Source organism: Giraffa tippelskirchi, chromosome 8 (genome assembly GCF_054371585.1).
Source record: "Giraffa tippelskirchi isolate mGirTip1 chromosome 8, T2T-mGirTip1v1.2.pri, whole genome shotgun sequence".
Taxonomy (NCBI): Eukaryota; Metazoa; Chordata; class Mammalia; order Artiodactyla; family Giraffidae; genus Giraffa; species Giraffa tippelskirchi.
This window is the reverse complement of record NC_137282.1, coordinates 140,250,027-140,272,931: the sequence shown is the minus strand read 5'-3', so window position 1 is coordinate 140,272,931 and position 22,905 is coordinate 140,250,027. Positions and strand designations below refer to the sequence as shown.

At 40.8% G+C, this 22,905-nt stretch overlaps 1 protein-coding gene across 1 annotated transcript; it reads left to right on the top strand.

Moving 5' to 3' along the window:
• Positions 1-15,336: 15,336 nt before the first annotated feature.
• IL17F (interleukin 17F) lies at positions 15,337-22,409 on the top strand. The gene is made up of 3 exons (XM_081517478.1): positions 15,337-15,432; positions 20,243-20,448; positions 21,623-22,409. Exons 1-3 carry the CDS (start codon positions 15,406-15,408, stop codon positions 21,870-21,872), a joined length of 483 nt encoding a protein of 160 aa, XP_081373604.1. The 5' UTR covers positions 15,337-15,405; the 3' UTR covers positions 21,873-22,409.
• Positions 22,410-22,905: the final 496 nt, after the last annotated feature.

Sequence of the window (22,905 nt, the reverse complement as noted above, 5' to 3'; positions counted from 1 at the left end):
AAGGGCATCTTTCTGGGGCAAGCTCCTCCATCCCCACTCACCACCCCAAAACTTTGTGGGTTGTCTGCATGGGACTAGGGGAAAGTCCAGGAGCAAACGTCGCTGATCCCCGGTTCCTGTACGACCCTGGTAGAAACAGCTGGGGAGAAATTATGGTGGGAGGAAGCCAGGAACATTTGACAGACACTCACTTGGGCTTTCCCCAAGCATGGCACTCGGGTAATCAGCTGACTAATACCACTCACCTCAATGCAGGAAATTAGCTTGTTTGCTGAGTAAGTGAAAGCCTGCACGGAACCCTGAGTTGCCTGCAGCTTGCCTATGAGTGGTTGGTCAGGTCAACCCAAAGCAGCGGCTGCTGAGTTTTGACCTGAAAAGACCTCACTTTCCTGTTCTCTCCATCCCTGCCCTTGCCAAGAGACTCTCCAGAGTAGGAGATGAGGTTCACAGTTCTTAGCTTCAAAGGAGTGCAGCTCTGAGACTTAAGGCTCTGATCTTCTTATCCCAATCACTTCTCAAGAGTACTTGACTGAATTTCTCAGCTTTAGAAAATGGAATGTGTCCAGTGAGTCCCACTGTGATTTCATAAGAAATGTCTTTTGTCCCACACTTTCTTTAATGTTCCTTAAAGCAGTACACTCCAGACTTTCATGTGAGGAGAATCACTTGGAAATTTTATAAAAAGGAAGAATCTGATTCAATAGATTTGCCATGAGGGCCCAAGATTCTGCATTTATTTTTTTGCATATATTTTCAGGCTTTTTTCCAAACATGCGTTAATACATATATACACAACTATATACATGCATGTATATAGTATGTTTGTATCTACATCAAAGGAACATCCTGCTTTATACGAAGAACTGTACCCTAACATTTTCAAAATTTGTTATGAAAAAGATATTTTTAGTTATTAAATTTTCTTTGAAAATAATTTCTAGTGCCTATATAGGTTTTATCATAAATACATGCTAACAGGTACTTAACTATTACTCTACTGTTAGAAATCCAGTGTATTTCAGTTTTCCCACACTGAATATTCTTGTACGTGGATCTTTGAGTACTTCTCTATTTCTTTAAAACAATTCCCAGGGATAGAACATTTTTTTAGGTTTTTGCTTTACATTATTAAATACCCTACGAAAGTTGTACCAATACACTCCTGGCTAAAATACCTGAAAATGTCCCTTTTTCCTATTCACCTGTTAATATTGCACATTTAAAAATCTATGCCAATTTCATAGCCTAAATATGGAATTCTATTCTAATTTACATTACTTTGCTTTTGGAGCTAAACTGTTTCTTCATATATTCATTATCTATTTTCTTCTAATTTAAACTTTTCTACTTTTTCTTTTTTATATATATAATTGAGATATAATTGACCTGGTATATTAGTTTCAGGTATAAAACAACAATTCCACCTTTGCACATATAGCTAAATGATCACCATACCAAGTCTGATTAACATCCATCAACTGAGATTCTGCCTTTTTAACAAGCTCCCAGGTTCTAGTTTTCTAGATGAGGGCTGGGGTGATTGTGCTTATTTTCTCATTCCAAATTCTCTTTCTTCTTTAAAATTTGTTTATTCGGCTGTGCTGGGTCTTAGCTGTGGCATGTGGGATTTTAGTTTCCCAACCAGGGATCGAACCTGGGCCCCCTGCCTTGGGAGCACAGGAATCTCAGCCCCTGGACCACCAGGAAAGTACTTTTCATTCCAAATTCTTGTTGACCCATTTCTGCTGGCTCCTTTCCTGAGGCTGCCTTGTCTTTCTTTCTACATCACTTGGCTGCTGTGTGGACCTCATAGGACTGTTTTGCATATAAAGAATTTTATTTCAGGCATGGAAATCATGGAAGAGAATTAAGACACAAGGTAGACGTGGAAACAATTTGAATATTAGACTCAAGACTCTGTAAAGTTCCCTTGTTATGTCAGCTTCTCAAGTTTCTAACTGGCTTCTCTCTCCATTTCTCTTCTCTGGGGTGATAACTCAAGTTCCTGTTAATTGTATATGTAACGATTTCCTTCTCTGTTTCACCCTCAAAGAATAGAACTTCCCTCTCTGTGTTTATCCTGGAGAGAGATGGCTTTTCCTTTGCACTTCCAGAAAGGCCCAAGGTGAGTTCTCTCCAAAACAGGAGTGCCATCTGGTCTAACAGAAAGTTCACAGCACTCCTGAATGGAGGAAACTGTAATGTTGATTTTCTTCTTTTTTGGATAGTACTTTTATTTTTCTTCTTATCTGTGTCAAGTACTCAGCACAGTGACTGACACAGAATGAGCATTTAATCAATGGTGTTTCTGTTAACAAGGAGAGAAAATTCTGGTGCAAATAGCTCCATGGTTCATAGAAGATTCAGAATTGAGTGGTCCTGCATGCGATCTGGAACTTTTCTCCAGTGACTTCAACTCTATTCCATCCAGGGTTCTCACGCAGCACTCTGGAAAAATCCTTTCCTAAGTCTCCCCCCACCATATGTTACTTTTCTTCTTTCCAGCCTTTGCTTCCAATCCTCTCCCTTCATTTCTGTCCCCTTTGAATTCTATCCCCTGTAATTCTTTCATAGGTTCTTCACCTTTTCATCAGAAGATCAGGAATTGTACTGTTTTTTTAGGCAATAGACAGATACACACATCCCCACACCTATGGAAGGACAGACAGGAAGGGGAAGGGAGGGAGAGGGAGAAGGAAGACTTCTGGGTTTAAGCCCCAAGTAATTCCTATGCCCACAGACATCAGCATATGAAGACCCTGGCACAGTATTTTCACCAAACAATCACTGTAATGAATTCTGATTTTTAAACTGAAAGTAAAGCCGTTTTGTTCTTGAAAATCTTTTCACAGTGAAAATTTGTTGACCTTAAAAAAAAAAAGAATTGGTTGCTATGGAATGTCATTTTTCAGAGGTTCTATTAAATATTGAGTTGGCCAAAAGAATTCATTTGAGTTTCTCTGTAACATCTTATATCTTTGGTTAACCCAACACATAATGGGTTTGATATCTGACTCAAACAAATAGGTAAAAATGAATTGGATACAAAGAATGCTGAAACTAGAAACAATATTTTGCATTGAAAGGGAGAAAGAAGGATCATGTGGAGTTTGTAGGGTCTCTGACTTTATAGTTATAAGAATGATCCATGTTTTTTCTCCAATAGGGGATGGAGAAGTTGGTTTATGAAAAGGAATGGGACATGGACTTTCAAAATGATCTCCAGACTGAAAAGGCAAATAAACCATATACTTAATTCGTTTGAATAGCCCAAGAGGAGGAAGAATTTTTGTGCATGAGAAGAGCTTCAAGAAAACTTGAAGGTTAGGAATAAAAGCCATAATGCTTTGAGGCCATTCTGACCTAATGTTTTAACCCATATTCAGGGAGTCTAACTCTAACATAAATCAGTGCTTCAGGGAAATTAGAGAGAGTGCTTTAATATCATTTGGAAAAAAAGAGTGGAGCTAAAGTAAATTATATACTAATAGTTTTTGTTTGATGAATAAGATAGTGAATGATGTGATAATAAGATAGTAATAATTTATTTTTTGCATTTAATTTTTTATAAATATTCTTTGAACCTGTTATATAATAACATTGTTTAACTGGCTGTTAATAAAGAGTCAGAGCTCTGATAAAAAAGTGAAAATAAGCAGAAAATTCTATAAAATTATTTACTATCTCTCTCTGTCTGTTTAGATTAGGATAAAACACTTCCATTTAGAGAGAGAAAGAATGGGAAATGTACGCAGTAGTTTTGATCTGTTACAACCTTGAAATCCTGCTTGGCTGACATTGTGGGGATCCCATGGCCAGAGCATGTGGAATGTTCTTTGATCATACGCCAATTCTGCTTTTCGAGGGGGGCTTACATCCCCAATACTTTTTGAGGTCATTGCCTCCACCTCCTGCCTGGGAGGTTTTTTCCCCCAATGATCTCTTTGGCCACATCTAAAATAGTGATGGCAAGTGTAACTTCCTTGGTGCCCTATTCCAGTTTCTAGATGGTTACGGGACTGAGGTTTGGTTCATGATTAATTTTGAGACCTCTCTCAAAAATTTGCTGAACTTCTTACTTAAGTCAGTTCTCTTTGTGGCTTAATTCCTAGAACATCTCTACTTCTTTGCTTTTTCATTCCTATAACTCTCTCTCTCTTAATTTATTGGTAGATTACTAGAACTCTACCCTTAGACCATTTTTTCTGAGTCCTTTTACCTATGTTAAGAAATTTCCAAATGCTTCATTTTGATTCATGCCTGTAGGAAACATATTTGGCTGAAAGGTTTTACTGGGGACTCCTGTCTCAAAGGCTTTTCCAATTGTATCTTTTACTTTGGGGGAGGGATAGAAATAGTTGTTTTTTCTTCAATCTTGCAAGGCTCTGAATTTCTAGACTCTCTTCATTTTCTTTTCTTTTTTTTCTCAGACCTGCCAACTCTTTCTTGAGCTGTCTTCCTTGTGTTACCTCACCAAATACAGGTGATAGCTTCCAACACACATAGCTGATATTCTGTTTTCCAGGGCGCTCCAGGTGGCTCAGGTAATAAAGTATCCACCTGCAATGCAGGAGACCCCAGTTCAATCCCTGGGTCAGGAAGATCCCCTGGAGAAGGGAATGGCAACCCACTCCAGTATTCTTGCCTGGAGAATCTCATAGACAGAGGAGCCTGGCAGGCTACAGTCCATGGAATCACAAAGAGTCAAATACATCTGAGCGACTAACACTTTCACTTTCCTCTAGAGGTATTATTGGATCTCTAAGTGCAATATCTGCCTCTGAAGTTGTTGCATGCAATAATTTACCAAATGTTTTGCCATTCATAACATTAAAGTGAAGTGAAGTTGCTCAGTAGTGTCCGACTCTTTGCGACCCCATGGATTGTAGCCTTCCAGGCTCCTCCATCCATGCAATTTTCCAGGCAAGAATACTGGAGTGGGTTGCCATTTCCTTCTCCAGGGGATCTTCCCAGCCCAGGGAACTCACCTGGATCTCCTGCATTGCAAGCAGACTCTTTACTGTCTGAGCCACCAACATTGGTCATCATTTTTTAGCCTCCGATTTCATTGTCTTCATGTTCTACTACCTGACCACCATGGACAACGCCATAATTTCAGCCTTCTGCTATGGAAGCCCTTCACTTCTAGGCATCAATTTCTGTATCCATATGTATACTGCTAGGTTGTGCCAGTATTTCTGATTAGATTTCCCTTTCTTTCTTTTATTTTTTGTATTTAAAATTTTTCTTTTTATTTGAAGGATAATTGCTTTATAGTATTGCTCTGGTTTCTACCAAACAACAACATGAATCAGTTATAGGTTTGCCCATGTCCCCTCTCACATGAACATCTCTCCCACCTCGCTCCCCATCCCACCCCCCTAGGTTGTTACTGAGTCCTGGTTTGAGTTCCCTGAGTCACACAGCAAATGCCCATTGGCTATCTATTTTACATAAGATAGTGTATGTTTCCATGCTACTCTCTCCATACCTCCCACCTTCTCCTTCCTCACCCTATTCCCTGGGCCATAAGTCTGTTCTCAATGTCTGTGTCTCCATTACTGCTTTGCAAATAGGTTCATCAGTACCATATTTCTAGATTCCGTATATATATATATGTTAGTATATGATAATTGTTTTTCTGTTTCTGACTCACTTCACTCTCTATAGTAAGCTCTAGGTTCATCCATCTCATTAGGACTTGCTCAAATGGCTTACTGTTTATGGCTGAGTAACATTCCATTGTATACATGTGCCACAGCTTCCTTAACCATTCATCTATCGCTGGACACCTAGATTGCTTCCACATCCTAGCTGTTGTAAATAGAGCTGCAATGAACACTGGGTTACATGTGTCTTTTTCAATTTTGGTTTCCTCAGGATATATGTCTGGTAGTGGGATTGCTGTTTCATATGGTGGTTTTATTCCTAGTGTTTTAAAGAATCTCCATACTGTTCTCCAAAGTGACTGTATCAATTTGTATTCCCAGCAACAGTGCTAAAGTGTTCCCTTTTCTCCACACCCTCTCCAGCATTTATTGTTTGTATTTTTTTGATGATGGTCATTCTGACCAGTATGACCAGTATGACCAGTATGAGGTGCTTTTGACTTGCATTTCTCTAATAATGAGTGACATTGAGTGTCTTTTCATGTGTCTATTAGCCATCTGTATGTCCTCTTTGGAGAAATGTCTGTTCAAGTCTTTTGCCCATTTTTTGATTGGGTTGTTTGTTCTTCTGGTATTGATTTGTATGAGCTGCTTGTATATTTTTGAAATTAATCCTTTGTCAGTTGTTTCATTACCTATTATTTTTTCCTATTCTAAGGGTTATCTTTCCACCTTGTTTATAGTTTCCTTTGTTGTGCAAAAGCTTTTAAGTTTAATTAGGTACCACTTGTGTATTTTCTCTTTATTTCCATTACTCTAGGAGGTTAGTCATAGAGGATCTTGCTGTGGTTTATATAATAGAGTGTTCTGCTTATGTTTTTCTCTAAGAGTTTTAGAGTTTCTGGTCTTACATTTAGGTCTTTAATCCTTTTTGAGTTTGTCTTTGTGTATGGTGTTAAGAAGTGTTCTAATTTCATTCTTTTACACATAGCTGTCCAGTTTACCCAGCAGCACTTTTTGAATAGACCACTTTTTGAATAGACTATCTTTGTCCCATTGTATATTCTTGCCTCTTTTGTCAAAAATAAGACATCCATAGGTGTGTGGGTTTATCTTTGGGCTTTCTATCTTGTTCCATTGGTCTATATTTCTGTTTTTGTGCCAGTACCATATCATCTTGATGACTGTAGCTTTGTAATATAGTCTGAAGACAGGAGGGTTGATCTCTCTAACTCCATTCTTCTTTCTTCAGATTGCTTCAGCTATTTGAGGTCTTTTGTGTTTCCATATGAATTGTTAGATTTTTTGTTTTAATTCTGTGAAAAATGCCATAGGTAATTTGATAGGGATTGCATTGAATCTGTAGATTACATTTAATAGTATAGTAATTTTTACAATATTGATTCTTCCAACCCAGGAACATAGAATATCTCTCCATCTGTTTATGTTGTCTTTGATTTCTTTCATCAGTGTCTGATAGTTCTCTGTATACTGTTCTTTTGTCTCCTTAGGTAGGTTTATTCCTGGGTATTTGATTCTTTATGTTGCAGCGGTAAATGGGATTGATTACTTCGTTTCTCTTTCTGATATTTCATTGTTAGTGTATAGGAATGCTAGTCATTTCTGTGTATCGATTTTGAATCCTGCCATTTTGCTAAATTCACTGATTAGCTCTAGTAATTTTCTGATGGTATCTTTAGGGTTTTCTATGTATATTATCATGTCATCTACAAATGACATTGAGAGTTTTACTTCTTTTTTTATGATCTGGATTCCTTTTATTTCTTTTTCTTCTCTGATTGTCATAGCTGGGACTTCCAAAACTATGCTGAATAATAGTGGTGAGAGTGGGCACCACTATTGTTCCTGATCTTAGAGGGAATACTTACAGTTTTTTACCATTGAGAATAATGTTTGCTGTGGGTTTATCATATATGGCCTTAATTATGCTGAGGTAGTTTCCTTCTATGCCCATTTCTTGAAGAGTTTTTTTTTTTTTTAAATCATAAATGAGTGTTGCATTTTGTTGAAAACTTTTTCTGTATCTATTGAGATTACCATATGGTTTTTATATTTCAATTTGTTGATATGGTGTATCACATTAATGAATTTGTGTATATTGAAGAATCCTTGCATCCCTGGGATAAACCCAACTTGATCATGGTGTATGATCTTTTTAAAGTGTTGTTGAATTCTGTTTGCTAGAATTTTGTTGAGGATTTTTGCATCTATGTTCATCAGTGATATTGGCCTGTAATTTTCTTTTCCTGTGCTTTCTTTGTTTGGTTTAGGTATCAGGATGATTGTGGTCTTATAGAATGAGTTTGGAAGTGTTCCTTCCTCTGCAATTTTTTGGAAGAGTTTTAGAAGGATAGAGATAAGCTCTTCTCTAAATATTTGATAGAATTCACCTGTGAATCCATCTGGCCCTGGGTTTTGTTTTGTTTGGTTTTTTTTTTGGTGTGGGGGGTAGACTTCAGTGCTTGTAATGAGCACTTTCGACTTCAGTGTTTGTAACTGACTTGTTCATAAGTTTTATTTCTTCCTGGTTAAGTCTTGAAAAATTGACCTTTCCTAAGAATCTGTCCATTTCTTTCAGATTGCCCATTGTATTGGCATATAGTTGCTCATAATAGTCTCTTACGATCCTTTGTATTTCTACATTGTGTGTTGTAACCTCTTCTTTTTCATTTCTAATTTTGTTGATTTGATTCTTCTCCTTTTTTTTCTTGATGAGTCCAGCTAACGGTTTGTCAATTGTATCTTCTCAAAGAACCAGCTTTTAATTTTATTAATCTTTACTTTTGTTTCCTTCATTCTTTTTCATTTATTTCTGCTCTGATCTTTATGATTTCTTTCCTTCTAGTAACTTCGGGTATTTTTTTTTTCTTCTTTTCCAGTGGTTTTAGGTGTAAAGTTAGGTGGTATATTTGATGTTTTTCTTGTTTCTTAAGGAAGGATTGTATTGCTATAAACTTCCCTCTTAGAACTGCTTTTGCTGCATCCCATAGGTTTTGAGTTGTGTTTTCATTGTCATTTGTTTCTAGGAATTTTTTGATTTCCCTTTGATTTCTTCAGTAACCAGTTTGTTATTTAGAAACGTATTGTTTAATTCCATATGTTTGTGCTTTTATAGTTTTTTCCCCTATAATTGATAACTAGTCTCATAGTATTGTGGTCAGAAAAGATGCTTGATATGATTTCAATTTTTTTGAATTTACTGAGGTTTGATTTGTGACCCAAGATGTGGTCTATCCTGGGCAATGTTCCATGTGCACTTGAGAAGAAAGAGTAGTCTTCTGCATTTGGGTGAAAAGTTCTAAAGACACCAATTAGGTCCATTTGATCTAATGTTTCATTTAAGGTTTGTGTTTCCTTATTAATTTTCTGTTTTGATGATCTGTCCATTGGTATAAGTGGGGTGTTAAAGTCCCCTACTATTGTCGTATTGCTGTCAATTTCCCCTTTTATGTCTGTTAGTATTTGCCTTATGTATTGAGGTGCTCCTATGTTGGGTGCATAGATATTTACAATTTTTATGTCTTCTTCTTGGATTGATCCCTTGATCATTATGTGGTATCCTTCTTTATCTCATGTAATATTCTCTATTTTAAAGTCTATCTTATCTAAAATGAGAATTACCACTCCAGCTTTCTTTTGATTTCCATTTGCATGGAATACCTTTTTCCATCCTTTTGCTTTTAGTCTGTATGTGTCTCTAGGTCTGAAGTGGGTCTCTTGTAGACAGCATATGTATGGGTCTCATTTTTGTATCCATTGATTAGTATGTGTCTCAATGTGTTTCTCCTTGAGTTTACCCTGTATTGGACTCTCTGTGGTTCCTGGACTTGATTAACTATTTCCTTTCCCATGCTGGGGAAGTTTTCAGCTATAATTTCTTAAAAAATTTCTTCAGGGCCTTTCTTTTTTCTCTTCTTCCTCTGGGACCCCTATAACTCAAATGTTGTTGCATTTAATATTGCCCCAGAGGTCTCTGAGGTTATCTTCAATTCTTTTCATTCTTTTTCCTTTATTCTGCTCTTCAGCAGTTATTTCCACCATTCTATCTTCCAGCTCACTCATCCATTCTTCTGGTTCCATTAATCTACTATTAGTTCCTTCTAGAGTATTTTTAATTCCAGGAATTGTGTTATTCATCTCTGTTTATTTATTCTTTGTTTCTTATATGTCCTTGGTAATTGTATTAATTGCTTCTTGAATTTTCTCCATTCTAATTTTGAGGTTTGGGAACATCTTTACTATCATTATTCTGAATTCTTTTTCAGGTAGTTTCCTATTTCCTCTTCGTTTAGTTGGTCTTGGGTATTTCTACTTTGTTCCTTCATTTGGGCAATACTTCTCTGCCTTTTCATTTTTTTTAAAGTTTATTGTGTTTGAGGTCTCCTTTTCTCAGGCTTTGAGGTCGTATTCCTTCTTCCTTTTGGTTTCTGCCCTTGGTGGGTAAAGTTGATCCAGTGGTTTGTGCAGGATTCTGTTGGCTTCAGGTTTGCGCTCTGGTGGGAGGAGGTAAGTTTTGTTTTTCCTCTGTTGGACAGGGCTGTATGAGGTGGTACTTCTGCTTGCTAATAATTTGGTTTGTTTTTGTCTTGTTTATTGTTTGGGTGAGGCATCCTGCACTGAGTGCTGCTAGCTAGTTGAGTGATGCCAGGTCTTGTATACAAGTGGAGGCCTTTGTGGGAGTTCTCACTAATAAATACTCCCTAGGGTTAGGAGTTTTCCGGTAGTCTTGAGTCGTGTGGTCACCACTCCCACTCCAAAGTCTCAGGGCCTGATCTCTGGCCAGGGAACTGAGATTCCACAGGTGGTTTGTTATGGCATTAAAGGGGATTAAAACAAACACACTAAAACAAGAAACAAAATGCAAACCCCAGACAAATGGCAAATTCAAAATCTGGCAAATATTAGCAAAAATAATGAAATATATACACAGCCATATATACACATAAACAAAACCAAAACAGTCCAAAAAAAGAAAGTAGAAGAGATTGACCTGGCAAGCAAAGGAAAGCAAAAATGTTATCAACCATTTAAAAACAAAACTAACTAAAATTTAAACTGGAAAACAAAACCAAAGCAGTGTGCCAACTGGGGAATAAAGCAATGAAAGCAAAAACAGACTCATAAATATGGTGAGAAAAAAAAAAAGAAAGAAACAATTGAAAAGCAAAGTTGAATAGAGGTAGATAAAAGAGATTTATATATATTAAAGAATGACTACAACAGGAAAAGAATAAGAAAAACAAACAAAAGACTATAAGTAGAAAAATAATAATAAATTGAAAAAATTTTTTTAATAAAAAAGAAAGCAAAAAAGGGAAAACCCCTCAAAACCTCAAAAGGCCAATGTAGAGGCAGAAATATTTAAAGGACATAAAAAGTATGATTAAGAAACAAAGAAGCAAAAACAAAAAATTCTCAAAAGTTTACATAAATTTAATAGTACTAATTAAATCAACAACTACAGCAACAGAAGGGGAAAAAAAATCCAGACACAACTACCAAACAAGTTAAAATATAAGAATAATAAATATTTTTCTTGGATCTCAGCTGTCAGTATCTTTTCTGTCTCTGTGAGTCACAGACTACCTCGCCTCTCTGGGATGCCCTCCAATACTGAACTGGTCTCTGGACCTGTTATAGGGGCAGTTCTGACTCTAATCTGGTCCTACTCCTGAATGTTCTTGCCTCTAATGTCCACATCTGCCAGTGCTAGTACGTTTTATTTTGCGGAACGTCTCATTGTCCTTTTACATATTCCATAGACACACAGTCTGCCAAGTTGATCATGTGGATTTAATCTGCAGCTTGTACCACTGGTGGGAAGATTTTGGGTTCTCTTCCTTAGCCACACTGCCCTTGGGTTTCAATTGTGGTTTTATCTCCACCTCTGTGTGCAAATCGTCCACAGGAGTTTGCTTCTGAGGCTGCCCTGGAGGACTTGGGCCTGCCCCAGGGAAAACCGGGTGTGGAGGTGGGTAGCTGCTTGGATTGCAGGGGCCCTGGCAGTATCAGGTACTCAGGGGAGCCAGCGGCTAGGACAGCAGGAAATATGGCACTCTTCGGGGTTTTTTCCTAGCCTCTGGTTGCTCTGTCCTAGCGGGGATTGTGTGAGCAGGTGGCACAGTAGCTTGGATCACGGGGACCCTGGCAATGACGGATATGCAGGAGTGCTATCTATTGCCACAGGAGGTATGGTGCTATTAGGATTTTTTCTAGCTTCTGGCAGCTCTGCCCCAGTGAGAATTGAGATGTGGCACAGCTGCTTGAATCATGGGAACTCTGGTGGTTCCAAGTGTACAGGGACATCAACTGCCCTGGCCGCAAGAGCTATGGTCCTATTAGAGTCTTTTCCTAGCCTCTGGCAGCTGGCGATCAGAGGATCTCTTTGGCTGGTCTTTCCCTGCTGCATGACCCATTCAGGCACTTATAGAACCCCTGTTTGGGGTCCTTCCCTGTTTCTCAGCAAGTCAGGCACTTAGGATCCTCTGGTTGGGCTCTTGAATAAGATGTACTCAGTCACTCAGTCATGTCCAACTCTTTGCAACCCTATGGGCTGTAGCCCTTCAAGCTCATCTGCCCATGGGATTTTCCAGGCAAGAATACTGGAGTGGGTAGTCATTTCCTGCTCCGTGGGATCTTCCCGACCCGGGGATTGAACCCATATCTCTTGCATCTCCTGCCTTGGCAGGCAGATTCTTTATCACCAAGCCACCTGGGAAGCCCTGAAGACTCAGAAGTGAGAGGAGCGCTCATGTTTCTACCCAGTTTTGAACCAGGAAACTTTCATGTGTTAGGCGAATGTGATAACCACTGTGAAAACTGGACTTTCCTGGGCTTCCCTGGTCGCTTAGACAGTAAAGAATCTGCTTTCAATGCGGGAGACCTGAGTTTGATCCCTGGGTTGGGAAGATCCCCTGGAGGAGGGCATGGTAACCCATTTCAGTATTCTTTCCTGGAGAATCCCCATGGACAGAGGAGCCTGGTGGGCTACAGCCCATGGGGTCACAAAGAGTTGGACACGACTGAGCGACTAAGCGCAGCACATAGGTTGGGGTCCTTCTCCATTTCTCGGCGTGTCAGGCACTTAAAGGGCCACCCTCACTGGTGTCTTGTTCAGCATATCAGGTGCTTAAAGAGCCACCCTCTCTGGGGTCTTTCAGGTGTCAGTGCTGATGCGTTGGAAGAGTGAGGCTATAGGGATGGCTCCACCCGCTGTGTATGATTAAGCAGTATCCTCCTGCCTTCACGTTGCCTGGCTTTCCTCCACAAGGATGTCCCACTGCGATCTCCTCCTTCAGGTTCCCTCCGGCCGCCGCAGTGAAGAGCTGACCTCGCCCTGGGATTGCTCTCCAATCTCTAGGCTCTAGCTCCCAGCTGCTGCGCTTTCTAGGGGACTTGCATCCCTCTCTGGGGTACGTATGGGGATCTTCCCAAGCCAGGGGTCAAACTCAAATAGGATTGTCTGTGTGATTGTCATTCCATGCAGACTCTCACAGATAAGCTGTCTCACTCTCCAACAGCCTCAAATGCTTCACCTCTGTCCCAAACAGTTGCCCCGATGTGGGGATCTGACCCCTCACCCCTCCACGTGCAGATCCATTCCTACTCACTCTCCTCTTTTTCCCCTCCTTCCTTTGTCCTACCAAGATTTGCGTGGTTCTATATATTCTTTTCCCATAGTCAGAACTCCCACTCACTATCAGCTGGTGTTTTGCAAGATCTTCTGTATCTGGAGGTGTATGCCTGATATATCCATGGAGAGAGATGTACTCCATGTCCACCTACTCCTCTACCATCTTGGATCTCTAGATTCTCCATTCTTGAGTAAAGATGAAATCTCTTGAGGGTACATTTAGTAAAATTAAATGTGTATGTTTAACTATCAATATCCCCAACAATCTCATGTTGTTATCTTACTGGTTAACATACGTGTGTTTGCTTTCTTTTCAAGACTAGATTTTAAACTCATTAAGGTAGAGATTCTACTAGTAGAGTCTATTACCTGTAACACAACAGGTGGGAGGGCAAACAAAAACCTTACTAACTTGGATGTTTGAGCAGCTATAATATTTTACAACATGGAGGCTTGGTGTAACTCATTCATACAACTACACAGTTTTCTGCTGTCTCTTTCTGCAGGCTCCTGGAATTGTGTATAGGGCCCTAGCTGTTGGTGTAAGGTAAGGGAGTTAGAGAAGGTGAGGTTCAAGAAAAAAAAAACAACAAGACTGGCGCTTTACAGGAACAGATCACCTTTAATGAGGCGAGAAGGGGCAGCCGTCAGATTAGTGGGCTGCTGCGCTGAGTCAAGAAGAGAGTAGGTATATATAGAAAACATATATGTGTGGAAATGCATCATTTTGAGGGGGTCTGTTTTTCCTCATGATCGTTTTTGATTAGTTAGCTTTCAACAACTGGGATAAAGAATTCCTGAGACCAGCTAGAGACTGAGATTGGCTGGCAGCTGAACGTAATCAATCTTAATGTCCATTCCTTTCTTTGGGGGAGAAAGTTCTTTATTCTGTGTAGAATGGTAGGGAGAACCTGGAGGGGAGTTTTAACTCCAGGCTATTTTGAGCCGTGTAGCTTTCCTTTAGTCCGTGTGTTGAATGACAGCTTCACATGAATTACTGAAACTTAAAAGTTGGTATTAGCTTGGGCCATGAGTGGTACAGGGCCAGTTAGTGAAAAACTTCCACTATAATCAGCTGTGTGTTCATCATATATTCATCACGTGTCCCCAGTGTTAGTCCATGATTTATAGTATAAGAAGGGCTTATACTATAAATGGACTGGGCTACAGTCCAAAGGATCATAAAGAGTCAAACATGATTGAGTGACTAAGTCTAATGGGCATTTAAAAAAGTAAGTTATTGCTATTTCAGAAATGTCTGTGTATTCCTACGCTATATTGCCCAGCATACAGCATGTTCTTAATAAATGTTGACCAGCACTGAACTAAGATAAATTAATTTTTTGCAGGTCATTTAAAATAACACATCAGAGACTTAAAGGCTCTACTCACTAATCCATTTTGGTTAAAAAAATCAAATCATGTTCAGTCAGAGAGAACCAAGGTAATGGTTGTTTTTATGTCCTATGAATAATGATTATCAGTCTATTAAACACCAGTAAGAGTCTAACCATGGGGTTAAAACAGAATTACTTCAGGGAAACCATGAAACTAACTGCCTGGGGATATCAACTCTGATTCTCTCATTGATGCCATTCATTTCATTGGCTTTGTTTTTCCATTCATAAAGTGGAGCTAAAGATAGTTTAATACCGCGTCTCATCGAAGGATGACTTGTCCACTTAAATCACGGTTCACATTGCATGACTGGAAAGTAGAACAGAAGGTGCGTGACTAGATTCTTAGCCATTTTGGGGAAGAACGTGAAAACTCACGACAGCAGTTTGTCATTTGGTTCATCTCTGCAGTACATCAGTTAAGAGATTTGCTCCAGTGTGAGGGCAGTGGGTGTGGGGGTGGGGCAGAAGGAGAGGAAGATTTGGTCCTTTCTTCGTCATCCCTTTCTAGAGTCCCCCTTTGACTACCCTTCAGGAAGTGGAATAGGAAAAAACAAAAAACACTACATTCATCAGTTTCTCTGGGGCAACCACAACTTAGGCAGTAAGCAGGTCACTTGAAACAAGGACAGAGATTGCTATAAAACTGACAGGTACTCTCGCTGACACCACACAGGCACACACAAGACGACACAGGCGCAGAAGGAGTTTCCTGCACAACGCAAGCGACCAGAGCAAAGTGACAATGACTGTCCTGGGTGACACGGCTGTGGTGAGTGGTCAGGATCACCCCTGTGTTGGTACAGGGTGGTACCAGGGTGGTACAGGATTTCAGGAGAGCAGATTTCTAAGGAATGAGCCTGGATTGGGGTCTTTTGGGGTTTCATTTCTTTAAAACACAGAGCTGACTTTAATAGTGACCCTGCTCTGTTGGAGAAAAAGAAAAAGTAGCCAGAAGTTATAGTGGGGTGAAAACCATAGCTCTTTACCAATGGCTTTGGCATGGTTGGCATTAGCTTGTGAAATTCTTGGCATCACAAGTTGGACATGGTCTCTGCTTATAGAGTTAAGTTGGCCCTATCTCCTGGGGAAGCTTAGCCAGCCTTTTATGATCTATACAGATTTATTTTAACCAAGGAAGCTGGGGCCCTGAGAGGGATGATGATTCTCCCAAGATGACTGGCAGACAAGGAGTGCCCATGGATGCGGGGAGTGAAACCACCTAGCTTTGCACTTGGACAGTTCCTGGGGGAGGGACCTGGTTTCACCACTTACTAAATGTGAAATATGGGATAAGTTACCTAACCTCTCTGTGCATTGTTATTCCTCTGTGACTTATTATCCTCTCATCTTCCTCATGGAGGATTAATTGATACCGAGACTGATAAAACCTATACTCTGAAATAGCAGATCTCTGCAAGCATAGCTTCTAGTTAACTTGGCCACTTAATGAACAATAAGGATAGAGAAAGAATTCAGTGAGTATTTTTTTTTTCAAATAGAAGTATAATTGATTTGCAATGTTGTATTAGCTTCTGGTATACAGCAAAGTGATTCAGTTATGTATAACTGAATAAATAGATCATAATTTCCATTATGGTCTATTATAGAATATTGAATACAGTTCCGTGCGCTATACAGTAGGTCCTTGTTGATTATCTATTTTATATGTAGTAGTGTACATATATTAATCCCAAACTCCTAATTTATCTCCCCCACCCCTTTTCCCCTTTGGCAACCATCAGTTTGTCCTATATGTCTGCAAGTCTGTTTCTGTTTTGTAAATAAGCTCATTTGTATCATATTTTAGATTCCACATATAAGTGATATCATACATTTATCTTTCTCTTTCTGGCTTACTTCACTTAGTGTGATAATCTCTAGGTTCATCCATATTGCTGCAAATGGCATTATTTCATTCGTTTTTTATGGCTGCGTAATAGTCCATTGTATATGTGTATCACATCTCCTTTTTCCATTTGTCTGTCGATGGACACCGATGTTGCTTCCATATTTCAGCTATTATAAACCGTGCCCATATAAACATTAGGGGGTATGTATCTTTTCAAATTGGCATATTAAATATTAATACTAATTATGTGATTATTTTTACCTCTGAGTCTCCCACCAACCTAATGAAACGGATTGGGACTGCTTTCTCCATTGTACAGATTAACAACAGTTCAATGAATTTAAGTGATTTAACATCATCAGATACTGCATGCCCAAGAAAAGGGACAAGAATCTAGGTTTATGACTTCAAGTACAACATTCTGCCCTTGAATGGTTTAGAAGCAAGATTTCTGAACTTAAAGCCATTGCATTTAAACAAATTTTTTGATAGTTTCATGTTCTAAAGCCATGTCTATTTCTGGTTTCTCTGAGGAAATCTGTGGGACTGTCAGCAAGAAACATGACAGGGCAAAGGACATTATAATAGGATTGGAAATTGGAGGTGCAGGCACACAGGACATCCTCAGAGAGAGGCAAGGCAAATCTCATGGACTAAGAGCTGGCCGGGTTCTGGAGCCCATCCCTACATGAGGGTGAGCACGAATCACAAGTGAGTTCAGGAGACAAGTGTTCAGATATTCTCCTAGGGGAGTTCACAGTAGAGTAAGTACAGGGTTAAGCTGAGCATGTTGGGGTCCTGACACTGCCCACCTTCCGTTGGCGCTTTCTCTTACCTCTGTTTCCTGTTAGACAGAGAAGACGTGATGCCCATTTGCCTGCCTCATAGATGGTATAGAAGAATTGTTGTCCGACTCTTTTGCGACCCTATTAACTGTAGCCTGATGGCTCCTCTGTCTGTGGGGTTTTCCAGGCAAGAATACTGGAGTGGGTTGCCATTTCCTTCTCCAGGGGATCTTCCCCACCCAGGAACAGAACCCACATCCCCTGCATTGCAGGTGGATTCTTTACCACTGAGCCACCAGGAAAGCCAGCATAGAAGAATCTGAGACTAAAATAATCTGAGCCTCTCAGAGAAGTGCTCTTCTGTGTATAATTCATAAGAACCAGCAAGAATTTCATCCAGCCCCTGGTCTGTGTTTCATAACCACTGAAATCTATAGTTTCAGATCAACAGCTTCATGGAGCACACTAGAGTGATTGGCAGATGTCATTTGATTTCTGATAAAAAGTTACGTGACCTACAACACTTATGCTGTTCTGACATGGCTGTCACATGGCTTAAAATGCCTGGCTCCTCTAGTGAGACGAAGCTGAGGTGAAACACTGTACCCACACTGTACCCACACTGACTCTGTGTTGATGACAACAGTAAGGAGCTTCAGGGGCTGTGGCGACACTGACCACAGACACCGAGTTCTAGTCCTCAGACTGGCACTAGCAGGCTGGAGAGCATCAGACACAGCTTCTTCACCTGCCTTATTGGGATAACTAATATGAGTTCTACCTATCCTTCAAGGGAGGGGTGAGAATCTAGAGATTACAGAGATGGGAAAGTGTTTTCTATAATAGTCTAAAGATATAAGCAAATATAATAATGACTTATTAGAATTATAATTCATTATTATATTTGGTAATTATGGATAAACCTGGTAACCCCAAGGTACACTTACTCTAAAGCTTCAATAATGAAAATTAGAAATGAGTCAGTGAACACGACACAAAAAATGAAAGAGGAGACACAAAAGAGGGATTTACTTAAGAAATTTAAGGAAGTGATGCTCGGAAAGCTAAGGACCCTCTTGTCCAAGCAGGTTTTCTTTTACTTTAAAGCTTCCTGGTGAGTTCACCAGGAATTCCCCGGTGACCCTGTGGATAGGATTCTGGGCTTTCACTGCCGTGACCCCTGTTTCAGTCCCTGGTTGGGGAACTGAGGTCCTGCAATACAGGATCGTAGTGCTTTGTGTAGATAGAAGGTACAGGAAGGCAAATTCCACATCTTTCCCATCTTTAGGGAAAGGTCGACTAACAGTAGCCCCTATACTGAATACTCTCCAGGTCCCGACGCTGCTCTTCACGCTTTATATGGATCCCGTCATTTAATCTCCACATTTTCTGGTGGAGGAAACTGAGTAAAGTTGTGGACCCAAGACTTCTGATCCCAGAGCTCATGTCCTTTATCATCACACTCCAGAGACAAGAAAGAGTTGTTGAATGAATGAATGATTATGGGAGACAAAAGTAGACATCTGCTGATTATCTGGAGGCAAATCAGGCCCATTCAGGCTTATCTGGCTCAATCTCGCTTTACAGGTTTTTTTTTTTTTTAGTATCAGTTACCTTAGTACAGCACTTGGCATCATAACCTTTTGGTTTACTCTTACCATTTCTTGCCTCCAGCATCTGCAAAAGATAAAAAATGAAGGCCATTTAAACCGACGTCTAGGCACCTTCCCAACCCTAACTCACAGAAGGTGTGAGTCTGACCAACACAGAGCCCCGAGGATGAAAGCAACCTACTTTCATTATATTGAGAGTCCTTGATGAGCCTTGTCCATCCCCAGTGAGGGTCGGTGGTCACTGTGGGGTTCTGACAAAGGGAAGCTGGAGAAATTTTTAGCTCTTTGATTTTAGTTAGATTTTCACAGAGTGTTTTCTTTGTGCATTCCTGTAATGCCAGATAAACCAATGTTTCAAAGTAAGTATAAAAAATAAATGTTCTGGGGCTAAAGAGAAGCGTGTTTATTTCTCTGTTGTGTTTCCTTACTGCCCCTGCTTCCTTCAGTCAGCATGGATCATGGGAACTCTGTTATATCTGGTTTTGCATGGTGTTTTTCTTAATGCGTTGAGCTTAACTATGTTGGTAATTTAAATGAATTGTTTTGTTCATTCATTCATCTACCAGTTCTTTCATTCATCCAGAAAGTATTTTGAAACACCTGTTCTATGACATATTCTCCTGCAAGAACTTACCGTTTAGTAGGTGAAGATGTGTATGAACATAAATACTAGATGTCCAGACAGTAAAGAAGGGCTGCTTGGGTGCTAGATGGTAAAAGCTTTATCATTTGAGGGCAATTAACATATTTCCAATTGAACTACTTTTGGGACAGTTCCTGGAGGAGACCACTTCTGAGTGGGTCCTTGATGGAAAGGGGAGATTTAGATGGATGGCGGTGGGGGGCAGGAATGGCGGGGACAAAGGGTTTTGTGGAGGATTCAGGGATGTGAGGTTGGAAATTAAGAGCTATTATTTCTTAAGCTCCTATTTTTTATTATAAGTGCATTACAAAGAACATTTTATTTAATCTTGTGAATATTATTATAAAGCAAGTGTTATGCTCTGGCTGGAAAGAAGAGAAAGCAGAGGCTCAGTGAGAAAACCAAGTCAGGATTTAACCCCAGTCTCAGATCCTGATATCCTCGTGTCTCCCTGTTCAAAAGCTCTCGAACTGTGGAGGGCACAATCACCAGGTTAAAGAGTTTAGTTCTCAGGTTGTTACCCTGGAATCTTCATGTCTGACTGTTCCCATTGCCAGGAGACGATCTGAGGTTCAGAGAGGAGCCCTGATCCTGTCCCAGGGATGCTGAGTTCAGCTGAAGCATGACCTGTCTCATGTCAGCAAGTGATCCTAGAGTCCCTAACCAATCTCATTCTCATCTGCTTCCAGGTCAAGTCCCTGCTGCTGTTGACATTGGGGCTCACCCTCCTGGGGGAGGCAGCAGCTCGGAAAACCCCCAAATCTGGGGATCCTGGCCTCTGCCCCCCTCTGGAGGACCACACTGTGAGGGTTGACATCCGCATCCGCAGGCAGAGCCAGGGAGTTCTCCTCTCACACAGCTTGCAGAACCGGTCCATCTCCCCCTGGGATTACAAGTACGTGCCAAGGAGACTGATCTCCACGTTCTTTGGGAAAATATGTTAATTTATTCTAACCATACAGTAAAGAAGTTCAAAAATACAGAAAAAATAATAGTCCTTACCTTGACTCTTAAAAACAGAAATCCCACTTTCCCTGGGAGCTCCCCTTTTCTTGCTACTTTGGGCTAAGTCCTCCTATGTGCTCAAAAGACTGTTTTGCTTCCAACCTCTCCTGATGCTTTGCCTTTTCCTGCTTCATGCAGCCCTGGGTTTGGAACTGAGAAACTTTTTTTGTGCTGGAAGAGAGGGCTCTTTAAAGCAGCCCACATAATGGTCTCTGGTGGGGATAAGGGGGAGACCAGAAAAGTCAGTTCAGAGAAAGCCACTCAGATTGGATTTCCATCTTCAAGGAGTGGAGAGGGCAGAGCGGAGGAGAAAGGCCAGTTGGGGAAGGAAGATGCTAGGTGGGGATGTTCAGGGTACAGACTTGGGATTTTTGTTTTACACAGAGATTCTTGGAGTACTAAGCATTCATTTAGATGCTCTAAATATAAGTATGAAAACAAAGTCTGGGGACTATTAGAAGTGTTTCTGGGGCTGCCCGCATGTATTTCCTTTCCTCAGGAAGGGAGTATGTACTGTGGCTAGTCGGCTGGATTGGTCTTTATGCCTCCTGGCAAGGAGGGAGAAATTGAGGGAGAAATTGGAAGAAGGGATTGGATTCACAAACCCCCAGGGCTTTGGTTTTCTTTCCCAAGCAGCAGGCTTTGGAGACTGTGTATTCGGGGACCTCCTAGTGATGTTCAATCTCTAATCAAAGGATGAAAGATGGCTCTCATAATAAAAATGTAAAAAAAAAGGAACTAAAAGATCTAACATTTATGGATGCCAACGTTTCAGTGTTGGCGTTTCATATTCATTTGTTATCACCGAGTGTTGGCAACAACCTCAAGGGAGAAGAATATGAGAATCTGCATTTTATAGTTGAGGGAACAGAGACTTAGGGACTTAAGCACCCCCCGCAGGGGCCGGCATCTGAGTCCAGGCTGTCTGTTCCACGCCTGCGCTGCAGCCGCGTGTTACCCGGCATCGCCTTCTGCAGGTGGGCGCCCAGTGCCGCGGGGTCCCCATTCTTTGTGCATCTTTCCTGCCTGATCTCACCATCCACTTCTCACTGCTCTTCCTGCAGCATCACCCGGGACCCCGACCGCTTCCCCTCCGAGATCGCAGAGGCCCAGTGCAGACACACTGGCTGCATCAATGCCGAGGGGGAGGAAGACAGGTCCCTGAACTCCGTCCCCATCCAGCAGGAGCTTCTGGTCCTCCGGAGGGAGCCACAGGGCTGTCCTGGCTCGTTTCGACTGGAGAAGGTGCTGGTGACTGTGGGCTGTACCTGCGTCACCCCCATCGTCCGCCACGTGCGTGATCAGCTCAGCTGAAGAAGCTGTAGAAACGCCCCTCCTTAGCCAGCACTCTGTCATGAGTCCTGCGTGGTTCCCATTTCTCTCCACTTTCCAGGTCTCTTCGTAATATCTCCATGGGATTCTCCAGGCTTTGTATTAGATAGAGTCATTTTATGGGGCTTCAGAATCTTTATATGGTCCTGAGATGTTCCAATGACCCAACCCCTTAAAAATAGATGGAGGAGATTGCAGGTCCCATTCTGCTTATGTGCTATGATGACCATCTCCCTGTCATGCAGTCAGTGGGTGGGGGCTCTGCTAGCAAAACTGACTTCTGGGTCACAAAGTGCAACAGATACATAACCACAATGTAAGAGAGTGTGGGAGGGGCCGTGCAGGATGGGGTGGGTGGGAAGTGTGGGGCTAAGGGTCTAGCACATGTTTATTAAAATTGCTAAATACAGATGAGGTTGGCCTGATATTTATACTTGTAAGGAAACTCTCCAGGTATTTATGATGTATTGACTAATATATCATGGGCTAATATAATAAACTGTTAACGGTTGAAAGACACTTGAGATCTTTGTGTTCTGTCTCAGCTTCTATTCACAAACCTTGTGAACCTAAGATTATGAAATTCTATATAGCTGTCATTTATTTTTCATGTTTCATCTGAGTGCTAGTGTCAAAATTACTATTATTATTTGTGAATGATTTTGGTAATATTAGTTTTTTCCCCCCTAGCTTGATTGATAAGTAACTTATAACTGATAAGTAACATGGTGTAAATTTCAGTTGTACAGTGTAATGATTTGATACGTGTATGTATGGAGAAATGAGTACCACAATAAGGTTTGTTAACATCTCCATCCCTTCACCTGCTGCTGCTGCTGCTGCTAAGTCGCTGCAGTCGTGTCCAACTCTGTGCGACCCCGTAGACAGCAGCCTACCAGGCTCCCTCGTCCCTGGGATTCTCCAGGCAAGAACACTGGAGTGGGTTGCCATTTCTTTCTCCAATGCATGAAAGTGAAAAGTGAAAGTGAAGTCGCTCAGTTGTGTCCGATTCTGA